This window comes from Vespa velutina, chromosome 17, assembly GCF_912470025.1.
Source record: "Vespa velutina chromosome 17, iVesVel2.1, whole genome shotgun sequence".
Lineage (NCBI taxonomy): Eukaryota > Metazoa > Arthropoda > Insecta > Hymenoptera > Vespidae > Vespa > Vespa velutina.
This window is the reverse complement of record NC_062204.1, coordinates 780,052-805,051: the sequence shown is the minus strand read 5'-3', so window position 1 is coordinate 805,051 and position 25,000 is coordinate 780,052. Positions and strand designations below refer to the sequence as shown.

Sequence of the window (25,000 nt, the reverse complement as noted above, 5' to 3'; positions counted from 1 at the left end):
GCGATTAAAACACAACGCAAATATTACCGCAATTTAACGAGTATCTATTATAATATTCGATTAAAAATACCGATTTGCGCCATTGTCAAAGGCATCGTATCTAAAGCACGTTATAAAGACTCTATTCTCGCCATGAATTTTCACGAATCCTTTCGAAGGAATCGCGCGCGCGAATTGATGTTTTTTTTTCTTAATATACGTATATATGTATACATATATATGTATATATTTTTTTTTTAAATCGAAAGTATCGTGAAAAGGAACACGGGAGTTCGCGACGAATCAAAGGAATCGTACGTGCGTGTGTGCCTCCGTTTCGGATTTTCTTTCACTTCTTTATCTTCTATCTTTCTTCCTCTTCTTTCATCAATCTTCTCCTTCTTCGTAAAACCCACTTATCCGTTATTCACAGCACATTAATAAGTGCACAACAGTACCAAAATTAGTCTCTCTAAAGTCTCTTTCTTTTTCCCTTCATTCTTTCTTCATATCTCTCTCTCTCTCTCTCTCTCTCTCTCTCTCTCTCTCTCTTTCTCTCTTTCTCTTTTTTTATCTCATTCATCGTTCCATTCTCTACGTAATATATCTCGAACGATACACTTTTTAAATGAGGCACTTGCCCTAATATATATATATATATATATATATATGTATATATATATATATATATATATATATATATATATATATACTCACTCGACGAAATCTCTTTTTTCATAATCCTCTTCTATTCGTTTCTTTATCTCTCTCTTTCTCTCTCTCTCTTTATCTTTCTCTCTCTCTATCTCTCTCTCTCTCTCTCTCTTTCTCTCTGGCTTTCTATCGATCTGTACAAGAAAATTTGCCAACAATTAGTACAACGGAAGGCACGCCTCGTCTCGCGCGAATGCTCATTAGTAATGTCTCTACTACGCATAACAATTTTATTTTATTTCCATTTTTTTCTTATGTTTGTTCTTCTTTTTCTTCTTTTTATTTCCCCTCCTCTCTCTCTCTCTCTCTCTCTCTCTCTCTCATTCTTTCTTTCTTTCTTTTTCTTTTTCATTTAGTATTCTTATTTAAGCACCTATACAAAACACACACAGGCCACTTCTACGAACACACAACAGTACTATATATTCTGATCCATATCACATTAGTACAACGGTACACATCGAGAAACGACGATAACGTATGTATATAGATAAATACATACGTCCTTCTCATCCTTACAGTTCAGTTCTGTTCAGTTCAATTCATTTTAGTTCAGTTCAGTTCATTTCATTCCTTCGAATGTTGTCCTTCGTCCTAGATTCCGTTCGCTGTCTTCTACCGAGAAACGGAAAATGAGAATGTTACTCTCGACATGGATCCCATTTAATGAGATTGACGTCTATCTTAAATGACGTCAAACGAACGAACCAACGACGAAAAGAAGATCATTCGATAAGAGAGTGGTTTAAAAAAGGGAGAGAGATAAAGGGAGGGGTAGGAAAGAGACAGAGACAGAGACAGAGACAGAGACAGAGACAGAGACAGAGACAGAGACAGAGACAGAGACAGAGACAGAGACAGAGACAGAGACAGAGACAGAGACAAAGACAGAGACAGAGACAGAGACAGAGACAGAGACAGAGACAGAGACAGAGACAGAGACAGAGACAGAGACAGAGAGAGAGAAAGAGAGAGAGAGAGAGAGAAAGAGAGAGAAAGAGAGAGGGAGGGAGGGAGAACGAATCGTCGAGAGTATTAGTTTAAAAAAATAGTTCGTTATTCCCACGTTGTTGCGTCCTACGACGGAAGATCATTTCTCATTCTTCATCTTCATCATCTTCATCGAAATTATCCCAGCTTCTTCACGGAAGGAGACGTAGCATTTTGTTTTCTTCTTTTTCTTCTTCTTCTTCTTCTTCTTTTTTTTCTTCTATTTGTTATTCTCTTCTTCCTTTCCCATATTTCAAATTCGAAGAAATCGAACCAACACGAAAAAATCACATCTCGCCGTAATCAGGTAACGTTGACACTACGTATCGTACGATAATTACACCTCATAGTTATCTATCTATATATATATATATATATATATATATATATATATATATATATATATATATATACATATATGTATGTACGCATGTATGTATGTATTTTAATAATTTTTGCGACGTAAGATTTAAGATTTTTCGATATATATATATATATATATATATATATATATATATATATACATAAATACACACGCACACACATATATATATACGTATATACGAATATATGTTTATTATATATCGATTTCGGAACATTCTCGTACTTTATGTCGATATTCGTGGATCAACAGTTCATTTGTCACGTGGCACCTGATAGACCAGTCCCTGGCGAAAGAGCATAGAATCATTGATGCTATTTCGTTTCCTTCGGCGATTAGTATGCCTGAAGAGACGAGTTTCAGTGTTGATTGATCTCGAAGTAGTTCGAGAATTGCTCGGCTCCTGCTGGGACGCTGCCATGTATCTAACCATGTCATTGAAGTTTGGTAAAAATTGTGGATTGAAAAGTGATAGGATCCTCTCGTTGAGTTCGCGAGGATTTCGCGTTGGTACCATATATTGGTCGCGTGGATTTGAGGGATCACTTGTTTGGGCGAGATCAAATACGAAGGACGCTGAGTTGGTTGTCGCCGAATTACGGCGTAGTTTGCGAAGGAGATCGTTCGAATTGGTACTGATGGTTGTCATAGCGCTGTTGCTACTGTTGCTACTGCTGTTACTGTCGCTACGTTTACGAGGACAATTGTTAGGATTCGTGCTAATAACCGTTTCGATATAGTCCAACTCTTTGCCCTCTCCTCCTCCTCCTCCTCTTCCTACACTCCGCAATGGTCCTCCTCTTGATTCTTGACGAGGAACGACACGATGATTGTGTGATTGTTGGTACGGATGATATCGCGCATCAAAGAGGTCTGTTGTTTCTTTCGATGAAGATAGGAGGAACTCGAGAGGAACCCACGGCTCGTTTTTGTTATCATAGGACTCGACGATGCCAGAGGAAATTGATGATCGTTGATTGGGAATGCAATAACTCGCTAATTCTTCCTTGATGTTTTTCCTATCTTCTATTTTTCTATCGTTTCTCTCCTCGTTGCATTCACCACCTTCATCGTAATCATCATTATCGCCGTCATTGTCATCGTCATCGTCCTCCTCTTCCTCGTCCTCTTCCTCCTCCTCGTCGTCGTTTCGATCGTCCGACTCGGCGAGGTCGAAGGACGAGGAGGAAGTACCGAAGTCCGTGGGATCCTGTGATGATAAGCCTCAAACGGCTCTTTGTCGCCTTCTGTATCATATGTACGTTTTCTTCACCTTCTGCACCGGCTTATTCTCCGCCGATGAATTCGCGTTTTTACCATTTGGATTTTTCGGTGGTACGTTCAGAACAAGATTGATGGATTTGTTGTTGAAACCAGGTGATTCCGAACTCTCTGTTAATCGGTTCAATTGTTGACGTTGTTCAGATGGTTCTGGATAAGGAGTACCACGTAGTCTTTGGGAAAACCAGAAACCGGATGCGAAACCAGCGACCAATGAGAAAAGACAGGTTCCTATTAGGGCACCGGTTAATGTTTGTGCCGAGTATACCACTGGTGTCACTATGACGCCTGAAACGAAATAATAAACAGATCAGACGATTAACTAGATTAGAAATCTTATGTAAAGCTCTGTTATCTCTTCTTAATCATAATCTTTCTGACGTACACTCCATGTTGCTTACAATTATTATAAAAAGTATAAAAGAGCAAATGACTTAGATCAAAGCCATCGTTTTATTATTTATCCGATCAGATAAACAAGTCAATACATATTAATGATTATTTTATCTTAGAATAAAACGAGACAGGACTTCGACCACATAAGGTTAGGAAAGGAACATCAAAGCGAGGACAATGCGAATCGATACCTTGGATTAGAGAAAGGAAAAACAATGTACGGGAAGGAAGATAGTCTGGTAGAACGTGCAACGATGCCCGCGGGACATGATCCTTCGAAGCAAAAGTTAGAACGGGCTTGTGCGTTAGAAAGGACACGCTTGGGAATAGGTTTGTTGATTACGCACTGTGTGTCTCGGTACGCTCGAGTTACGACGAACATGTATGTATGTGTCTACGGATACGTTATATCGACGAGTACACAAGATCCGACGTGAAAAACATAAATAAATGAAAAATGGTAAAGCTAAGAGGGAAAAGTAGATAGGTAGCTTAGCTTCGATCTTGATAAGAGATAAAATGTATCCTCAAAGTATTGATTTGATCTTAATCCTTAAAAGGTTATCATCTATTATTCTCCCAAGCTAATTTTTTTTTTGTTATGCCAAAAAAGAGAAAGAGAGAGAAAAAGAACAAAATAAAAAACATGAGAAAATTTATTTCTTTTGTGATACAAGATCAAATCAAAGATTTTGATCTTAATCCTTAAAAGATTATCATCTATTATCGTACCAAGCTGATTTTATTTTTTATGCTAATAAAGAAAAAAAAAGAAAAGAAAAAAGAAAAAAGAAAATAAACATGAGAAAATTTATTTGTTTTATGATACCATTTGTCACTACTGATAGTCTGAATGAATATCCATTTCAACGATGACATGTTTCCTGTCACATCAATTTTTATGTAATTTGTCATTCAGTACGTTCATTACGTTAAATAAATTGTCTTCCGTAATGGTTACGAAAATTACGAAAAAAATTATTGTTGTAAAAAATAGATAAAACGTACGAATATTGCAATATACGATGTATATCGTGACTAACAATTATTTATTTTTTTGTGCTTTATCTTTCTTTCTTTCTTTTTTTTTTTTCTTTCTTTTTGTTTTTCTTTCTTTCGTAATGACAATGTATTCAAGACATCCAACTTCTCTTAATAAAATTTAATATCCTACAGTATTTTACTTGGGAGAAAATTCTCTATATACGTGTATAAAATATTTTTAAACTTTTTTTTCTTTTTTCTTTTTTTCTTTTTTGAATTTTTCTAAGTTCTAGATATTCCTCCTTTATCGGATCGAAAGCTAGATAGAGGATAATGATAATGAAACAAAAATTTGCATGGGATGGGGATTAGTGGAGAGGGATAAAGTTTCGATCATGATAACCTTTATTGAGGATTAAGGATCATCATGGGACTGATTAAAATTCTTCGAAAGGAAGGAGGGAGGAGGGAGGAGGAAGGAGAATGGAGGAACTATGACGCAGGTGGATACTGGCGCTAATGATTACCTTGAGGTTCGTTAGCTCTTGGCTGCGTACGACCGTACTGATTTTCTCGGTCCAGTTCGATGACAATTTCATTGTCTCGTTCGTCGGGTTGTTCTCCGCGCCCGATTTCGGGCGGTACGGCTGGTTGCACGGGTTTCGCCATTTCTGAAGCAACGTTCACCAAGTTGACGATGACAAGGAGGATCGATGATATCAGGTAATACATATAAAATGTATACACACAAGCACATACTCTATACATACGTAAGTAGGTACATACGTATATATATATACATATATATATATATATATATATATATATATATAAAATACATAATAAGGTAACAGTGATCATTGCCAAAGCTTACAAATAAGTATGTATCAATGATAAATTTCGTTAGTAAAAGAAGGGAAAAGTTAATATTAAATCCATGAAAATGAAACAAAATAAATGAAATGAACTGCTAATGTTATATTATAACCTGGTATTAATAAAATTTAGCGTGCGATATAAATGATATATATATATATATATATATATATATATATATATTTTTTTTTTGTTTTCTTCCTTATATATATATATAAAAGAAAGAAAGAAAGGAACAAAGCAGAGGCAGTAAGATAGGATAAAAGATAAAAGAAAGGAAAAAAAGAACAAAAAAGGAGAGAGAGAGAGAGAGAGAGAAAGAGCGAGCAAAAGAGGGAAGGGAAGAAAAGAAGGAAAAGAATAATAAGGAAACTCGTAAAGGATCGCAATAGGGGAGTATAACAAGTAGAAAAAGGAGAACCTATAAATCCTTATCGTTAGGGCTCGTGTTAGAAAGCATCAGACGAGATTCTCATACTCTCATAAGAGTAGCATATTATCCTTGTGTCGTTTATGTGTTACAATGGTTAGAAGTACGAGGATGGTAAAATGCGAGAAAATGCGATAAAACGAGCCGATTTGTTCGCCGTGATTCTCTTATAAAAGATATAAGAAAAGAGGATGAACGACGAGGGGGAGAGGCTAGAAGAGAAAAAGAGAAAAAGAGAAAAAGAGTGGGAACTTATGGGGTCCGAAAGATGAAAGCTAAAGGCTTGCAAAAGCAAGTAGTTAAATCTACGTGACGGTGATAGGAACGACGAGAAGAAAGTTCGCGATACTCGGTGAATCCCATTGGGATATATCATGAAAGTTGCCTGTCTCTACAGTATTCGTGGTGTTAACTATATATATATGTATATATACAAATATATATATATATATATATACATATATATATATATATATATATAGATATAGTAGGGACTCGTCGACGATTACGGGTGAACGCGCCACGGTTCGATCGATTCGCTGATCCCTGCGCTTTTCGAATGGCTTTGAATCTTTGATACAAACATAGGTTGTGTATTTATGGTACGTGGTATTGTATTTATATATATATAAATATATATAAATATATATATATATGTATTTATGTATGTATGTATGTATGTATGTATGTATGTATGTATGTGTGTATATATATAGGCAGGTATATATTTGCGTATATGTGTGCACCTATCCTACGTAAACTGTTTATTTAGACGAACTTTTTCTTCTGTTTGAAGAAATAAGTTTTCTTTTCTTTTTCTTTTTCTTTTTTGTTTTCTTTTCTTTATTTTCTTCTTTCTTTATTTTTTTTTGTCCTTCCTTGAAGAGAAATCTATCGTTTTGACAAACGTCTATTGTTAGATGTACCGGATAAGCTTTGAATATCTTTATATATAAATAAATGAATTTTGTATGCTTTGGAGTACTCTATATATAAGTGAATTAATTTATATGCTTTGAATATCTCCGCAGTAGTAATAAATATATATATATATATATATATATATATATATATATATATATATATATTTATAAGCTTACGAATTTAATATGTAAAATGAAAATATCTGAATATATTTCTCTTTATAGAAAGTTATTTTTTCTTTCATTTTTTTATTTTATTTTCTTTTTTTTCTTTTTTCTTAGAAACGATTATTATTTTCATACTGTTTTATAAATACTATCATAATCGACAGTAATTATATTTCAGTCATCGACAGTAATAATAATACTATCATAATCGACAGTAATATTTAATCGACGTAGAACAGTCAATAAATCAAATTATCTAACAGTTTATTTTATATAATTATTCATTTAATTAGTTATATTTTATAATTATAGTTTTCGTACTGATTGAAATTATTATAGAACGTTATATATTGTAATATTATAAGATTTTATTTTATGTAAAAAATATTATTGCATAATAATGTAAAAATATTATAAAAAAATAATAATTTTTTTTATAGCAATATGGTATACAATCATCACAGGTAGATTTTGTACTAGTATTGTATTACTATATAGTATTTAATTTTTTATTTATTATTCATTTATTAATTTAATATTAAATAATACTATTATCTAAATATGGTATATAATAAAATATAATAGTGTATAATATTATATTATTTTATACTACTTTAGATATTTCATAATAGCATAAGATAGAAATATGATAAATATTAAACAAAAAAAAAAAAAAAAAAAACAAAAAAGAAAAAAAAAAGAACAAATATAATGAAATTATTACAAAGTCTTTATATCTTTATTACAAAGATAGATTTTCACACTATTGCACCATTTGTATTACGTTACATTAATTTCAATCGATAGGACATTATTCGAATAAATTAATATACACAAGTATACCGTCGAACTTTCTCAGAAAAAATTTTTTTTTATACCGAATATTTCTGCGAACGACTGTACATGAGCCCTACTTGAGATTTTTCGAAAGTCGTCGTTTCCACTTTGAAGTCAAGGATGCGTTAAATCAAGTATTTCAAGAGAGAGAGAGAGAGAGAGAGAGAGATATTGAGAAAGGAAAAAAAAAGAGAAAAAAAGGAAAAAAGAAAGAAAGAACGAAAGAAAGAGAAAAACAGACAGATAGAAAGATAGATAGAGAAAGAGAGAGAGAGAAAGAGAGACAGAGAGAGAGAGAGAGAGAGAGAGAGAGAGAGAGAAAGAGAGACAGAGAGACAGAGAGAAAGAGAAAGAGAAAGAGAAAGAGTCATTACTTCGAGAGGGTAAAAAGGAGAAGAAGAGTGCGTGGGAAAGCGGGCTTTTCTCTCATTTTCGAGGAATTCGTTCGTGAAAGCTCAAGAAGGGGTGGTTTTTACTTGTTAATAGCAGCCTTACTGTACCTTGCTCGTAACCACAGCCTTTATGCTTTCCCATAAGGATATCTTGGAAGAGCGTCTTGTCGGCATCGCTATCGTGTAGTTTCGTTGGAACTGCGACGCAAAGATTTGTCGTAGCATCCCAGGCGCAATGTGGATCTTGTAAAGCAACACAGGCCGCACAACTGCCTGCTAATAGGGAGTCACAATGATGTAATGGTACTGCACGTATCTCCGAATCGGCAAAGACCACCAATTTACTTGCTTCACCTGCTAGATGTACCACTAATAGATCTTTCACGGCTTGTCCTATAAACGTTAACGCAAACGCATATATTAATTTCGCACGATTTAACATTTGATTTATGGGGGTGTAGTGAATGGGACTTTTAATAATTTGACGGTTTACGGATTTCACGTTTAACGCTAGATTTGTCAACTGGGTCAAGATAGATAGTATTTTTCCTTTTCTTTCGTTATTTTTTTTTTTTTTTTGTTTTGTCCTTTCTTCTGACATTACGTTATAATCTTTGATTTATATTATTTTTAATAAGATTTCTTCTGACATTTATTGAAATTTATGAAAGATTTAATCTTATTAATTCGTTTTTTTTTTTGTTTTTGTTTAACATTGTTTAACAAGTGATGGATCATTTTGACTACTTCATCATATTTAATAGCTGAAAATAGTGATATATTTTTCATTTGTATACGTTAACAGAATAAAAAAACAATTACATATGTATATATATATATATATATATATATATATATATGTATGCATGTAGGTAAATAAGACATAGGGAAGGAAGAAGGGATTCTCTTCCATCCCTGAAAATAAAAGTTGATTTTAATGATAAATACCTTTTATATGTACCGAGATAGATCTTGGTACATATAAAACCTTTCACTAAAATTTTGATTTCACTGGAACATTTATTCAAAAGTTCCTCATAATATTTCCGAATAGTTCGGTTGTTTTAATTAATGCCTTTGAGCGAATTTGTCATTCTAAAACTTATGAAACAATATACCGAATGTGGTGGAACGATAATAATAGTTAACTTCTTTACAAGTGTATCTCCCGCGGTAAAACTAATAACTAAAAGAACTATACTTTAATTGGTCATCATTAGAGGAAATAAGAGAGAATTATCTAAATGTACAAAAGTAAAAAAGAAAAAAAAAAAAGAAAAAGAAAAATATCCCTTCTCACCTTTCCTAATAATTATTTTTTATAAGTCCGAAAAATTGTACTCTTTCAAACAAAAAAAAATCTATATATATATATATACAAATATAGGTTTTTTTTCTTAAATAAGCATTTCTTTTCAAAAATAAATCATTCGTACAACCTTCGTTAGAAATAGATATATCATACATAAGTCATCGATGATTTTAACGTTAACGTTATATAAATTATAAATGTTATAATTTTTAACAATTTATTTTGACCTTGATCGATGTTAATGATATGAATTAATGTTACAAAAAAAAAAAAAAGCAAAAGAAAAGAAAAAAAGAAAAAGAACAAAAATGCATATTAATGTAACCCATCAATACGATAGATGTTAATAAAAATAGTTATATAAATAATGCCCTTAAATCTAATATATATGATAAAACAAAGTACTTTATCACGTTACGTGCGATGTCTAACATGAATGATTTTACAAGTTAAACTTTCTATTCAGGTCGCATGTAACACCGATTGCATATTTACACGTTGGGATATTTATTAAATACATTTACAATAACAAAATGGACTGACCGGACCATGGAATGAAAAGATCGAGTAAAAATGATTCGAAAAAAAATCGAGCAACGTGTTAATAACGAAAAGTTATATTTTCTTTTATTTCTTTTATTTCATAAGACGAAATGTTCATTTGTAATCGTAACAAATTATCGTTAATTTTAATGTTTGAAATGGTACCATTGATATTTATCTTATTGAAATAAGGGTGAGACTCGAACGAAAATGTTTTATATAAAAATATTTTTTTTGGATGAATAAAATTTTGATGATCGCGAATATATCAAAATGAAAGTCTACTCTCTTATCGTATAATATATATTCAACTATATGGCGAGTAGTAAAATAAATAGGGACTTGGTGGGTAAGCTTACCGTATTTCAGCACTTGGACGTCGCTAACAATGACCTGATTAACGTCGGTAACAGAATCCGGGGAACGGGTGTTCAATGCCTTCAACACGCGACCGTCGTCTGTGGAATATATCCGAATATTTCCATGTATAATTTTAGAAAGGCGAAATACGATCTCGTGCGACGAACAAGAAATGTTATTATTTTAGGGGCTGACGTTACCTGTTCCAACGTAAAGTATATCGTAGGCCTTGCCGTCTAACGCTTTCACTTGAGAATCTACGGCGACTTTGGTAAATCTGTAACTGTAAACAAAAGAATATTTTCTTTTGGAGAAATTTTTCTTTTTTTCTTTTTTTCTTTTCTTTTTTTTCTTACTTTCCCTCGTCATTTTTCTTTTTTTTTTTTTTTTTTTTTTTTTATAATCTCGATCGGCAAAGGATATCCAAATATTTTCTATATTCACAAATTCAACAGGATTATTTTTATATTCTAACACAGTCCAATTTCTTAATAATATAATATATATATATATAATGTTTTATTATTAACACGAATTATATTTTTGGATCTATAGTTTATCTTGGATCTTTAGTTAGTAGAACGATCTTTATTTTCGATTATATTATTAATCGCTTTTATGCTTGTTTTATAAAATCGAATATGACGGTATACTTTGTTTAATAAAAATATCGAGAATATAATTCGAAGTTTTGTTAGATTTAAATAAGGCACGACGAGGAAAATTATTCCGAGAAATGAAATTATTTAAGAAAGCTCAAAGCTTATTACTTTAAATTGATGTAGCAATCCCTTAAGAGTATTAAATCATTTTTATTATCAATAATTTGTTTTATTTGTCGAATAGAAAATTGTTTATCAACCGATGAAGTATTTAGAAAAAAAAAAAAAAAAGAAAAGAAAAAATAATATCCACACACACAGACACAAAATACGATGCTATTTTGAGATTATTTTGAACGTTTGCTCTAACAAAGAGAATATTTATAACTTTTATATAATTTTGAGAAACATTGTTTTAATCCTAAGACGTACATAAGAGGTTTATAAATCCGTTAATACCAGTTCTAAACTCATTCAGTGTAATAGAAATGAATATAATCATAATAATAGGAAGGACTTACTTGAAACTGACTTTGGTTATCACAGGCATTGCGAAATAGGATTGGACAGCGTCGTCCATGAGCGGATGAGCCTTAACAAAATTGACGGTCATATCTGGAAGTGTTCTAGAGTCGTTAACGCAAGCACCGGGTCTTGGTTTAGGCACCCTTTCAGCCGGTACTCTCAACCAATTGCTGTTTATCGTTTCCTGCTCCTTGAACGCACCCTGGAAGACTTCGAGAACACTGTTCATGGAGAAAGCGCAGATAGCTGAACCACCGATGGAATTTACAGGAGTTGTGAAGACACCATATACCAATCGTGTACGATTACCAGCGTAAAATCCTTCGGTTACGTCACTCGTTGATTCTGAAAATCATCGAATAAAATAATGGATTATTGGATTTGTTAAACGAAAATAAACATGTTTTGCTTTTTAAATATCTTTTATTATTATTATTATTATTATTATTATTATTATTATTATAATTATTATTATTTGTTTTCATTTCTCTCTTTTTTTTTCCTTTTTTTTTTATATATAAATTTATTATAGATTAAAATTCAAATCTTTTGACATTAAAACATAAAAATAGCCGTAACGTAGAAATTCAACATCTTTTCTGTTTTTTTTTCTTTTTTTTTTTTTTTAAGATTAAACATCAACGAATTATTATAATTTGTGTAAGTATAACAATTCGATATTTAATTCGATCGAATTCGATAATCGATTATATATAATTAAGTAAGAGTCATTTTGATTTTATTGTCGTGTAATTACGGAAGGTATTGTTAAAAAGAGAGTTAATTATAGAAAAAAAAAAAAAAAAAAAAAAAAAAAGAAATCGCTTGCAAAGTTTTTGATGTTTGTTGTTTACGCTTGTTAAAAGAATCGTAGTATGACAACGAGTTTTTCGTAATGGCGTACAACAAAAGAAAGTAAAAAGGATCAGAATACTGCCATTATCCTTTTTATCGGTAAAAACGGTTTTTCTTCGTGTTACTCTGAAAAACACTAAAAGCAGTATTTAATTTTCCCTGTATAACGTTTTATAGGATATTTTTTCTTATCGCTTTTCTTTCTATCAAAGGATAGAGCTTTTCAAAAAGAATTCGAAAATAAAAAGTTAAATTATCATTCAGATATTGGGATTTTTAATCGGACGGCAGTTAACTCTTCTTACAAAACTAAATAGTTTAATATTCTTGAAGATTATCGTTAAGAAATTTATTTAATTGATTAATTAAAATCATTAAGAACTTTAAGATTTTATTATATTAAATAATTTATTCCAATTGAATTCGTTAGATAATAATTTTATTTAAATAATTACTTATTTTCTTTTTTCATATATTTATTTCAATAATTGTCATTTTATTTTATTCATTTTTAATGATTTCTTTGAATTAAATTTAAATAAACAATTTCATTTATATCATTATTTAATATAATAAAATCATATGGAGAAAATAAATCTTGTCAATTCTTGACAAGTATATTAAAATATAATGATAAATAACATTATAAGATTGAATAGTTAGATATTATTTAAATATAATAGATAAATTTGATATTGCAATGTTTAATATTATCACAATACTTTTCCCTAATTTTCTTTTCATTTTTTTTTTCTTTCTTTCTTTCTTTCTTTCTTTTTCCATTCAATCAAGCCATCTAAATTATTTATAAATTCTTGAAATAATCGATTATAGAGAGATTAATAATAATCGTTAATTGCAAATAATATCGTGAGATCTTTAACGACGATAAATTAAAAAAATGGTGGAAATAATATTTATGATATTATATTTGATTCAACGTCATATGCGATAATATTTAATTATAAACATAAATTAACGATAATGATTTTACTGTGCAGTATTCACGATAGTAAAACGTATCTAAAATCTCATAACAGTCAACCTATTAAATCTTCAATAAATGCCGTGCCATATTCTAAGAATATCTCCACTCTCTCTCTCTCTCTCTCTCTCTCTCTTTCTCTCTCTCTCTCTTCTCCCCTCTCTCTCTTTCTCTTTTGCATGTTATTATACGGACTGGTGAGAAATACCAATAATGCAAGATATATTCCTTCTACTTTAGTTATCTTGGGCTCTAACGACTTAGCCACGAACTGGTCGATCGCGAAAATGTTTCTGGGCTGTGAGAAAAGGAAGGAAGGAAGGAAGGAAGGAAGGAAGGAAGGAAGGAACGAACGAAGAAAGGGAAGGGAGATAGAAAGGGTTGATGACGACGAAAAAGGGAAAAAAATGTGACTCGCTTGGAACGTTTTCCCAGACTCGACTCAAGCAGAGAAAAAGAAAGAAAGAGAAAGAGAAAGAGAAAGAGAGAGAGAGAGAGAGAGGGAGAGAGAAAGAGAGAAAAGAGAGAAAAAAGTTCCCAACATCGCGACAAGTTTAAAAGTCGAACGAGCCTTTAAAGTCTCGTCCTCCTCTACGTTTCTTCTTCTCTTTCATTCTCTTACTCTCACTCTCTCTCTCTCTCTCTCTCTCTCTCTCTCTCTGTCTCTCTTTCTCTCTCTCTCTCTTTCTTTCTCTTTTCTTTCTCTATTTATCTACCTGTCTCTCTTTCACTTACATACACGTATACACACGATATACATACTTACGAATATATTATATACATAGAAACATGTAACACATGTAACATAGAAAGAAACTTGTACCTTTTAAGGTGTGTTTTAACATATATATATATATCTAGCCGTGAAAAAGTTCTCAACTCAAATTCCATTCGTCTAACGGTACACTCCGAATCTTGGTGCATGAGTACGAAAGCCTTACTGGCACCCCTACTCCCTTTTGCGCCTATCCCCTATCCCTTCGTCCTTTTCTAGAGGAAACAAAGTGGAAACCAGCATGAAACTTCGTCAAATTCATCTCTCGTAGAGTCGACTTTTGCCGACTGTGATGAAAATTCAACTATGGTCCTTGCGATCTCTTTTTCTCTCTCTTTCTCTCTCTCTCTCCCTCTCTCCCTCCCTTTCTCTCTCTTCCTCTCTTTCTATATATGTATATATATATATATATATTTCTTCCTTCTTTTTTTCCTTTCTATCGTACCGTATAACGAACGTCTTCATTTTATTATGAAGATAAAATTTGGTTTGTTATTAAGAGAAAAAAGGAAAAAATAGAAAGGAAAAAAAATGACATCGTACAAATTTAAACCTTTGAACTATAATTATTTTTCTTTCATACGTTCCCGAGCCAATTTTTTGATTTCATTTTTTTTCTCCTTTTTTTTTCCTCTTCACAATATATGTATATATCTCATCTTTTAACGTATTATATATATATATATAATAATAATAATAATAATACTTAAAACATATATATATATATATATGTATATAATATTAATATAATAAAATTTGTCGGATATAGAAAACAAAGAAAAAAAAAGAAAAAAGAAAAAGAAAGAAAAATATATTAATGGTATACTTCGAACGAGGACCCGAACAATTTTATATTCTTTTATCGGAACACAGAAGGAGTATAAAAGACATGTATTATATATATACACATGTTTATGCATATACTTCGAAAGTAATTTTTTCATTAAGAATTTTCCACAATGTTATAAACACTAGAAGTAAACAGTTTAACCATTACAAAGTCACGATCATTATGAATACGTGAATCAATTGTTATTTTTGTTTTTTCTTCATTTATCGTTACAAAATAAAATTAAACCGATCGTAAGTGTAAGTTAAAAATAATAACAAAACGAAAATTATTTTCATCCGAATAATCATCATATTGACGTTAATTAAATTAAATTAAATTAAATTAAATTAAATTAAATTAAATTAAATTAAATTAAATTGAATTAAATTAAATTAAATTAAATAAATGAAAGATCGATCGAAAACGTCATTAATCGATTTAATAACGAACAAATTTATTAAATGTCATTTATTTTATAAAATACATTTAATGAGAATATAAATCTTTATATCTATCCTATACTTCGACCCTATTATTTTTATGTCCTCTTATACGATACTATAATACATTTTTTCGATCAGCCCTTCGCGTACTTCTCGTTTCCTTTATAAAGCAACGATACCTTTGTCGGATATAGAAAAGAAAACAAAAAAAAAAAAAGAAAAAAAAAAAAAAAAAAAAAAGAAAAGAAAAAAAGAAAAAGAAAAAAAAAATACATTAATGGTATACTTCGAACGAGGACCCGAACAATTTTATATTCTTTTATCGGAACATAGAAGGAGTATAAAAGAAAGAAAGAAAAAAGAAAAAAAAAAAGAAAAAGAAAAAAAAGAAAAAAAGAAAAATAATGATAATAATAATAATAAAAAATAAGAAAAAAAAAGAAAGAAAGAAAGAAAAAAGAGAAGAAAAAGAAGAAGAAGAAGAAGAAGAAAATAAAAAGAATAATATCCAGAGAAAAGTAAAAACAGGCAAAGGAGCATACGCAGCCGAAGAAATACTACTTCTTTCCGTTTCTTTAACAGATGAATAATATAGTATGTATCCTGTAGACTTCCCTTTCTCCCTCATACTCTTTATTTTCCTTTTTCGATCATTCCTTTCATTCTTTTATTTCTTTTATATATATATATATATTCTTTTTTTCTTTTTTTTTTTCTTTCTTATATACATTAACTCTTTATATAGCTCGTTTGAAAACTTTTCTTCGATCCGTTCTTTCGTTTGTTTTAAAGGGTACGATTTCGGTGTAGAAACTAGCAAAACTTTTGGAATCACAAAATTTTCCGTATTCCGATGTACCTTCATGAATTTTCGACGTCGCTCATCGGTCGAGAAACGTATGATTGACTACGAACATGGTTTGTCAGCTTCACGTTTGTTAGTTTGGACAGGAGAACTCGGTCCGTTCGCCGAGAGTTAGGAACGGTCCTCGCTACTTCTACTAGATGTATGTGTGTATAAGCATGTGTAAACGTATGTAAGTATATATATATATATATATATATATATATGTGTGCAAGTATGTATGTCTGTGTGTGTGTACGCGCACATGAAAGTATGTGTATATACTTGGACGGTGAGTTCGACGTTTGCCCTTCTGTTATTGTTCCTGACAAACTTTATTACTTTGAGAACGGTATAGTATGATTTAACCCAAGTATAGACCAATCAAGTTTGATATGTTCGTACAACACAACTGTCGTACATTCCGCGAATAAACTAATCATAGAATATGGTGTATGTTGGTAAATCTTGACGTATCGCGTAATTTTTATTACTACGATAGATTTCTGTATGAAATAATACATATTTTATTTGATGAAATTTATTTGGTGTTTAAAACTATAAGAAAAAAAAGACTCATGTTTCAAAGATGTTTGATAATTTGTCTTGTTAAATGTAAAATTAAATAAGTAAAAATTATATATATATATATATATATATAATTTATATATATAATTTATATATAATTTATATATATATATATAATTTTTATTTATTTAATTATATAAATAAATAAAATTTATTTATATAATTATATTAATATATATAATTATATTAATAGATTATAATATATATATTATATATTATACATTATATATATTAAATATATTTTAATATATATTATATTTATATTAATATATATAAATAAATAAATAATAACATATATATATATATATATAATTTGATATTTTGTTCGAAAACATACAAAAAGATATTCATGTTTTAAAGATGTTTGATTGATTGAATTCATCATAAATTGAAAAAATTTATCATAATAAAAATAAATAAATAAAAATTCTACTATATATTTTTTATGTATATAGAATATTTGACATTCCGTTTTGAAAACGTAAAAAAAAAGATTCACGTTCCGAAGGTGTTACATAATTTGAAAAAAAATCGTCACTTTAAAAGAGAATTTATGTAAGTAAAAATTCTATTGTACATTTTTTTATAACATTTGTAAAATAGGGTTATCTGTAATACGAACTTATATAAAAATTGTGACTTGCATTCGTATAACACGATATACAGATGTTTTGTCTAATTTAATTACTTAATTCTTAAAGGTTATAATGGGAGAAATTTTACCCTAAGATGATGAGAAATACGGAGTTTAATCGACTTATTTGTTTCAATTACCTCTATATTATTTGTAATAAAATTATAAAATAATTAATTCTTACAGTTTTAATCTATAAGAAAATAATAACTTTTTAACAACATACTTAATAACAAAAGTACTTCTTTTTTTTTTTTTTATCAATCTTTATATTAAAATAAAAGAAAAAATGGCGAAAAGTAAATACTAAAAATCGAAACCGAAAATAACATGATAACGTGATTTTTTTTTTTTTTTTTATTTATATAAACTTTTAAAGTTTGAATACTTCAATTATTTTTTTTTTTTATATTTATATATTTGATGGTTGTCGATCAAAGTCAAAAATAAATAGACGGAATAGATTAAATTCAAATATTTTAAATAACATTATGAAAACAAATTAAAATTTGCATTATAATCAAAATTAAAATTATTAAAAATTAACATTTTAAATAGTATAATAAATACATTGTATAAATGTGACATGATTTCTCCTATAAAAAAAAAAAATTATTATGATAATTAGAATTTTAAATTTTATTTTATAAGCAACCCTCATATATACACACACACACACACACACACACACACACACAGACATATATCTTTTATAAATATATCCAAATAAATATATCCAAAATGTATACACGACCTATATTTATGTATAACTTATGTGATTCGTCGTTGTATAACAAATATGATTTCATGTCGTTTCCTTTCGCTCGAAATATTTTTCTATTATCAAATACTCACCTTTTTTTCTTTTTCTTTTTTTTTTTTTTTTTTATACCATGTCGAACGGATTACGTTTTCTCGATCAAGATCCGATATATCAAACAGTACTTTCCTCTGAGAAAGTTCTTGAATACAGTTGAAAAGAAAAGGAAAAAGATCCAATTTTACGATATATATTTTCTGGAGAAATCTCATTCTAATTCTCGTTCAGTAGCATGGAACGCAAGAACGAGAACGTCGACCGGACGAAGGTATCGCGATACACAGCTGAGGAATTTCAAGACGGTCGAGTGATTTGGCTTTCAGGTGCAACGGTCCGATTCGTTGTCGGAGAATTTCATCCCCGAGACGGTAATAAACTTCTTTATTCATTTCCTTTCTTCTTTCCCATTCTACTATCCCGTTCCAAGGTTTCTCCCGTCATCTGGCAAAGGCAGAACACATCGTGGAAAGGCCATACCAGAAGCTGCTAGAGGTCTACGACGAGTAGAGTAAAAGAAGGAGTTAGAATTGTAGGAAGGAATGAAAGAAGAAAGGAAGATAGTACTAGAAAAAGAGAAAGAGAAAGAGGAAGAGATCGTAAAGGAGTAAGCAAAAGAAAGAGAAAAAGAAAGAAAGAGAGGATTGGGAGTGGGGTCTAGGTTGTCCGAGCAATCGGTGGGATAGTCCGGACCTGCGATTTGGCAAGGATCCACCAAACGGATCTTTCAGCTGGCCAGAAGCCAAGCTTCCTCGTCGGATAGGGATTTCGGTTCGATGTGCGGCGACAATATTCTCTGGCTCCTGAAAGAGCAAGAGAGAGAAAGAGAGAGAAAGAGAGAGACAGACAAAGAGAGAGAGAGAGAGAGAGAGAGAGAGAGAGAGAAGTACATATCCCACCACTCGTCTCGTCTTTTCTCTTTTACTCTGGACTAGCGTAGCAGTACCAACAGCGGCAGCCTAGTCGTTCACCGTTTGGCTACTCCACCTCCTGGTGAGCTTGCGGCCATTGTACCATTTGTACTTTCCTACAGGCTCCCCAGGCTTCATTTCGTTGCTCCATAGGCAGTTGGGACGACTTATCGAGTGACAGGAAACCAGTTTATATAGTACACTACATGCTTTACCTTCAGAGTTGGGAGGGATTGGGTTGGGTTGGGTTAGGTTATACTGGGAAAACCACCGGCTGCTGGTGAACGTGATGGTGAATAATCTATCTTATAAGCATGATGAACAATACAACATATCGAACAAAAATTTCTTTTCAGTTCTACATGTAATATGGGACGCGCCACATGATTCAATCTCGACTAGATCATTTTTTTTCTTTTCTAGTTAGATTCTTTCCCTTGATTTCCGTCTCGAAAGATTTCTAAAGGTATATATCTGACTAGAGGATATGTCTAGGATATAATAAATTGTTCCACCACGAGGAAGAATGTTTTTAAGTAAAGAAAATTGTTCTCTGATCAGGCATTATATTTTTAGATATAAGAGAAAAAAAAAAGAAACAAAAAAATATTCCCTGACTCAAAAGAATATTCTTAGATAAACAAAATTGTTCTCCGATCAGACGAGACATATTTAGATAAACAAAATCCTTCCCTGTGATCGTGGTAGAATATTTTTAGATAGAAAAAAAAAAAACATTGTTCTCCAATCTAGAAGAATATTTTTAGATAAATAAAATTGTTTTCTGTCCGAGGCGGAATATTTTTAGATATAAACCAAAAAAAAAACATTGTTTCCCGATCTTTCCGATATAAATAAAAGATTGTTCTCCAAGCAAAGGCAATTACTAATTCCATCTGATAAAATTGTTCCCTTCCTCCTTCTTCCCTCAATTGTGAGGAAAAAATTATTATGTATAAAAATGTATATATATATATATAAAAAAAAAAAAAAAAAAAAAAAAAAAAAAAAAGAAATTAAAACAAACAGAAAAAATTGATACTCACGTATTTCGTTGAAATAGAATGGATATTCGCCAGGTACAGAACAGTTGAGTCTAGCTTTCAGGAAGCTCGTCCATCTGTCGCTGAACGCATGAGGACCGCCTTTGTCGTGCTGGCAGACTCTACCGACCCGCGAGTAGACCGCCTAAAAATAAAGAAAATTCGTGTTGGTCACGAAGAATCCTTACTTCCTTCTACTTCTTTTTTTTCTTCTTCGTTTTTTTCTTTTTTTTTTTTTATTTTCTCATCTTATAAAATAGCATTCTTATATAATACCTTGCCACAGTTCATATACTCGACCGCGGTTTCCCGATAGAAGAAGAACACGTAATCCTCGTAGGCGAACGAGCTGACAAAATTTGGTCCTGAAAACAAAATCAACATTTTTACTCACTTTTCTATATATATATATATATATATAATATATAGAAATAGAGAGAATGAGAATGTGTGTGTGAAAAATAGAGAAAGATATATATATATATATATGTATATAGAAATAGAGAGAATAAGGGTGTGTGTGAGAGAAAGATATATATATATATATATATATATATATATATATATATATAATATTTACAGTTTTTTATATAATAATTAAAATGTTTAATTATAACAATACTAATATTTTATTTCCTATATATAAATATAGAAATATTATAATTATTATTATAATTAAAAATTAATATATATATATATATATATATAAAATAATATACTATTATTAATATAATTAAAAATATTAATTATTATATAGAAAAATTATAATTATATATAATTATATTTTTGTTTTATTATATTATAATATAATATAATTTGTTTTATTATATTTATAATATATAATTAAAGAATAACATAAAATTGTAATTAATAATATTTTTAATAAATTATATATTTAAATAAGTATTTAATTTATATTTAATAATTATATATATAAAATAATATATTACTATTGTAATTAAAAATTTTTATTATTATATAATTTAATTTATAAAAATTATAAATATTTTATACATATATATCTTTTCTCTCTCTCTCTCTCTCTCTCTCTCTCTCTCTCTATATATATATATATATATATATATATATATATATATATATAATATATATAGATTTTTAACAAGATTTTATTTTTAATCACAATCAAATATCGACATGCGCAGAAACGACATTACTTTCCGGTCCCCCTAATATATATATATATATTTTTCTCACATATACATACTCTTATTGTCTTTATTTTTCCACATACTTGTTCGTTTTAATATAGAAATAATTTCTCGTTTAACGATTTTTATCACATTTTTTTTTTTCTTTAACGAATCCATATTTAATGATTCGTGAAAAAACGAGGTGAAAAATTCACAGTAGAATCATCGTACTTATCCTAACATCTATTATCTCACATCCCATACTACCCCTCATATCTTCAATATCAAAATGATACTGGGTAGGTTATCGCAATGTATTTATAATAGGAAAACTCGATGGAAATAGAAATCTATGGAGGTAGATCATACATACGTGTACGCGTTAGAGTGCGATATCGCGATCATCGAGAGTGATTTATAAGCGTGACATCGATGAAGGGGTTTTGGGTATAGGGGTTAGGGATTAGGGGGTAGTGGAGAGATTTTGGTGAAGTGGGGGACGATGAGGGAGGATAGGGGAGGCACGAAGCGACATTTGGTAAAATTTCGTTACTAAAATCGGATAAAAGATGAGCTCGTGCGATCGAAGGAACGGGGGTTTATGGTGAGAGTAGAGAAGGGAGTGAGGGAAATAAATCGAAATTTCCAAATAAATTGACTGTCTCGTACGTGTTCGTCGATAAAGATCAAATACCAACATGTCGATAACGGTATTGGTATTGATATTTCAGAGGGATGAGGAGAGTGGGAGTGGAAGTGGGGGAGTGGGTATGAGGGTGAGAGTACGATAAGTACTAATTGTAAGCTCTATTCGTCGGCCTGTTCGTTCGTTCGTTCGTTCGTTCGTTCGTAGTACGTTACGCGGAGAATTAACGACGAACGAAATAATATTCTTTCGGGAAATGCGAGGCTTCCTGAATGACGCACTCGCACGAATAATACGATCGATAATTAAATTTTAATTTCGCCGGGTCACGAGCAACGCTAGTTGGCGGGCCAGACACCGATCAAAATTCGATGGGAGAGTACGCTTCACTACTCATACCCATTTTCTGTCTCTCTCCCTCCCCCTCCTTCTCTCTCTCTCTCTCTTTCTCGTTATTCGGACTTATTACAACGCTTTGGGTACAAAGGGTAGATTTAATTAACATGATAATTAACGTTAACATGGTTTGTATATACACACACATATATATACATACATATATATATATATATATATATATATATATATATATACATGTTTCAATGTGTTGATCTATCATCATTCTTTTATTTTATTGAATAGAGAAGTTAATACGATATTTTTGTTGTTTTTTAAATTCACAACATAGACGTGAACGATACAATCACCGATTGCATCTGATCGACGTTATGTTATATATCGAACGCATTGATTTTTAACACTCGATTTACGGATATTGATTGTATAGCTATTATTACTGAAACCCGTAGGTACGGTATTGACGGGGTAACATTTTAAATGTGATTTCTCTCTTTTTTTTTTTTCCTTTTTCTTCATTCTTTTTTTGTCTCGTCGTCGTCGTCGTCGTCGTTACTACGTTACATACCTACGTTACATTCAATTTTAAATCAATTATGAAATAGTTAAATAAATTAAAATATATTTATGTATGTGTGTGTGTGTGTGTGTGTGTGTATGTGTGTGTGTGAGCGCGTATTCGTAACATTAAATCGAACGAAAGCCGTTAGAAATTGTTTAAAAAATAATTTGTTAGCAATTATAAATAAAATATTACTTTTAATTAATTTAATATATTAAAATAAGAAGAAATCAAAAAAGGGGGGGGGAAATTAAATACAAAATAAATATTGTCAATTATAATTTCTATTATTTTAAGCAATGTAACTTGAAATCGGTCGAACAAGACTATTTTCGTAAATCTTTAAATTTAATCCAATTAAGCGTAAGTATCGTAGCAAGAAATGGAAAGAAAAAAAAAAAAAAAAAAAAAAAAAAAAAAAAAGAAAAAAAAATATAAAAAGAAAAAAAAACGAAACTTAATTCAATAGAATCAATAATAATAGAGATATAATTAATTAATAGAGATAATATACATTTACCATTCAATTGATTCAAATCGGATCGTTCCGTTCGGATCTTCTCCCTAAGGATAAGAGGTGCCCCTCCGGTGAAGTCCGCAACCGTCGCAGCATAGAGCTGTCCCTCTGAAACACAGAAACGTTTCTGTCAAAATGTCACGTTGGAGACATTTACCTTGTGTCAGGACGTTTAGTATGGTTAGTTAGGGTGTCCAGGATGAGAGGAGGGTCATCAAATTCACGATTATAACAGTCGACGGAGACGGTAAAGGCGACCCTCCTCCTTTCGGGTTAATTTTCACATCCTCTAGTGTCACACTACGATGAAGGTGGTAGAAAGCATTTACGGAATCCTTCTCCTCCTAATCTTCGAGAAGGACCCCTCTAACCTTTGCTGTCTTTCGACCTTGTGCTATGTCTACCGCGTTACGCGTTACGAACGCATACCGTTCTTATATGAAACGTTCCTTGAAACTATCCTACCGTGTTTAATCGCTTCTCGTAATATATATACCTATATATATATCTACACACACACACACACACACATATATATATATATGGTGGTTCTCTATGAATATCAATCCTACACATTATGAGGTCAACTCTGACATGAAACTTCATCATTTCGTTATAAATATTCATAAAATAAATTAGTTGAAAAAAGTGGGAAAAAAAAAAGAAAATTGAAAGAAGCTTTACTTCGAAATTATTTTCAATGTAGATACATAGTATATATGCGTATACGTACATATAAATATATATATATATATATATATATATATATATATATATATATATATATAGATATTTCTATACGAGATGTCAAAAGTAAACAAAATCAAATAAGAGTTTGTTTGAGAATAAATGATGAGAAATGGATTAACCGAGTGAAAAGTTAACTTTACGAGAATCCTGCATATGGATACCTTATATATGTGTGTGTGTGTGTGTGTTATATATATGTTAGGTAAACTGTTGGCGTGACGCTTCATTTAGTTATAAATATTCATAAAACAAATTAGTAAGAAACAGTTATATTTAAAAAATTATTTTCGTGATATACGTATGTATATATGTGTATAACAACATGTAAACACGGAATATCAGAAGAAGGAAAAATCGGGTCAGAGTTGACCTGAGAAATAAATTATAAAATAAAGGGTAAAGGGATATGTGCATAAACATGTTTATGAATGTTTATACATAATATATATATATATATGTACATAAATACATACATACATACATACATACATATATATACATACATACATACATACATATATATATATATATATATATATATATATATATATATATATATACTTTTCTTAAAGATAAAAATGAATGCTATTATTGAA

The 25,000-nt window shown here is 30.4% G+C and overlaps 2 protein-coding genes across 5 annotated transcripts in view; both read right to left on the bottom strand.

The window, feature by feature from the left end:
- Window positions 1-2,137: 2,137 nt before the first annotated feature.
- Window positions 2,138-3,281, bottom strand: LOC124955258 (myelin transcription factor 1-like protein; the record flags this gene model as incomplete). The annotated part of the gene is made up of 1 exon (XM_047509423.1): window positions 2,138-3,281. A coding segment is annotated over one exon (963 nt), but the record flags the coding sequence as incomplete, so codon positions are not given.
- Window positions 3,264-25,000, bottom strand: part of LOC124955033 (semaphorin-1A-like) — a 294,486-nt gene continuing 272,749 nt past the window's right edge. For 3 of the 4 annotated variants that reach the window (XM_047508850.1, XM_047508851.1, XM_047508852.1), the window contains 9 exons: window positions 23,658-23,762; window positions 20,698-20,786; window positions 20,425-20,566; window positions 11,691-12,039; window positions 10,768-10,850; window positions 10,567-10,665; window positions 8,461-8,745; window positions 5,254-5,397; window positions 3,264-3,634 (listed from right to left, as the gene is read on the bottom strand). In XM_047508850.1, the coding sequence (XP_047364806.1) occupies window positions 3,318-3,634; window positions 5,254-5,397; window positions 8,461-8,745; window positions 10,567-10,665; window positions 10,768-10,850; window positions 11,691-12,039; window positions 20,425-20,566; window positions 20,698-20,786; window positions 23,658-23,762 (1,613 nt within the window). In that variant the 3' untranslated portion in view covers window positions 3,264-3,317. The remainder of the gene's footprint in view (window positions 3,635-5,253; window positions 5,398-8,460; window positions 8,746-10,566; window positions 10,666-10,767; window positions 10,851-11,690; window positions 12,040-20,424; window positions 20,567-20,697; window positions 20,787-23,657; window positions 23,763-25,000) is intronic. The other variant, XM_047508853.1, reaches the window with a different exon arrangement.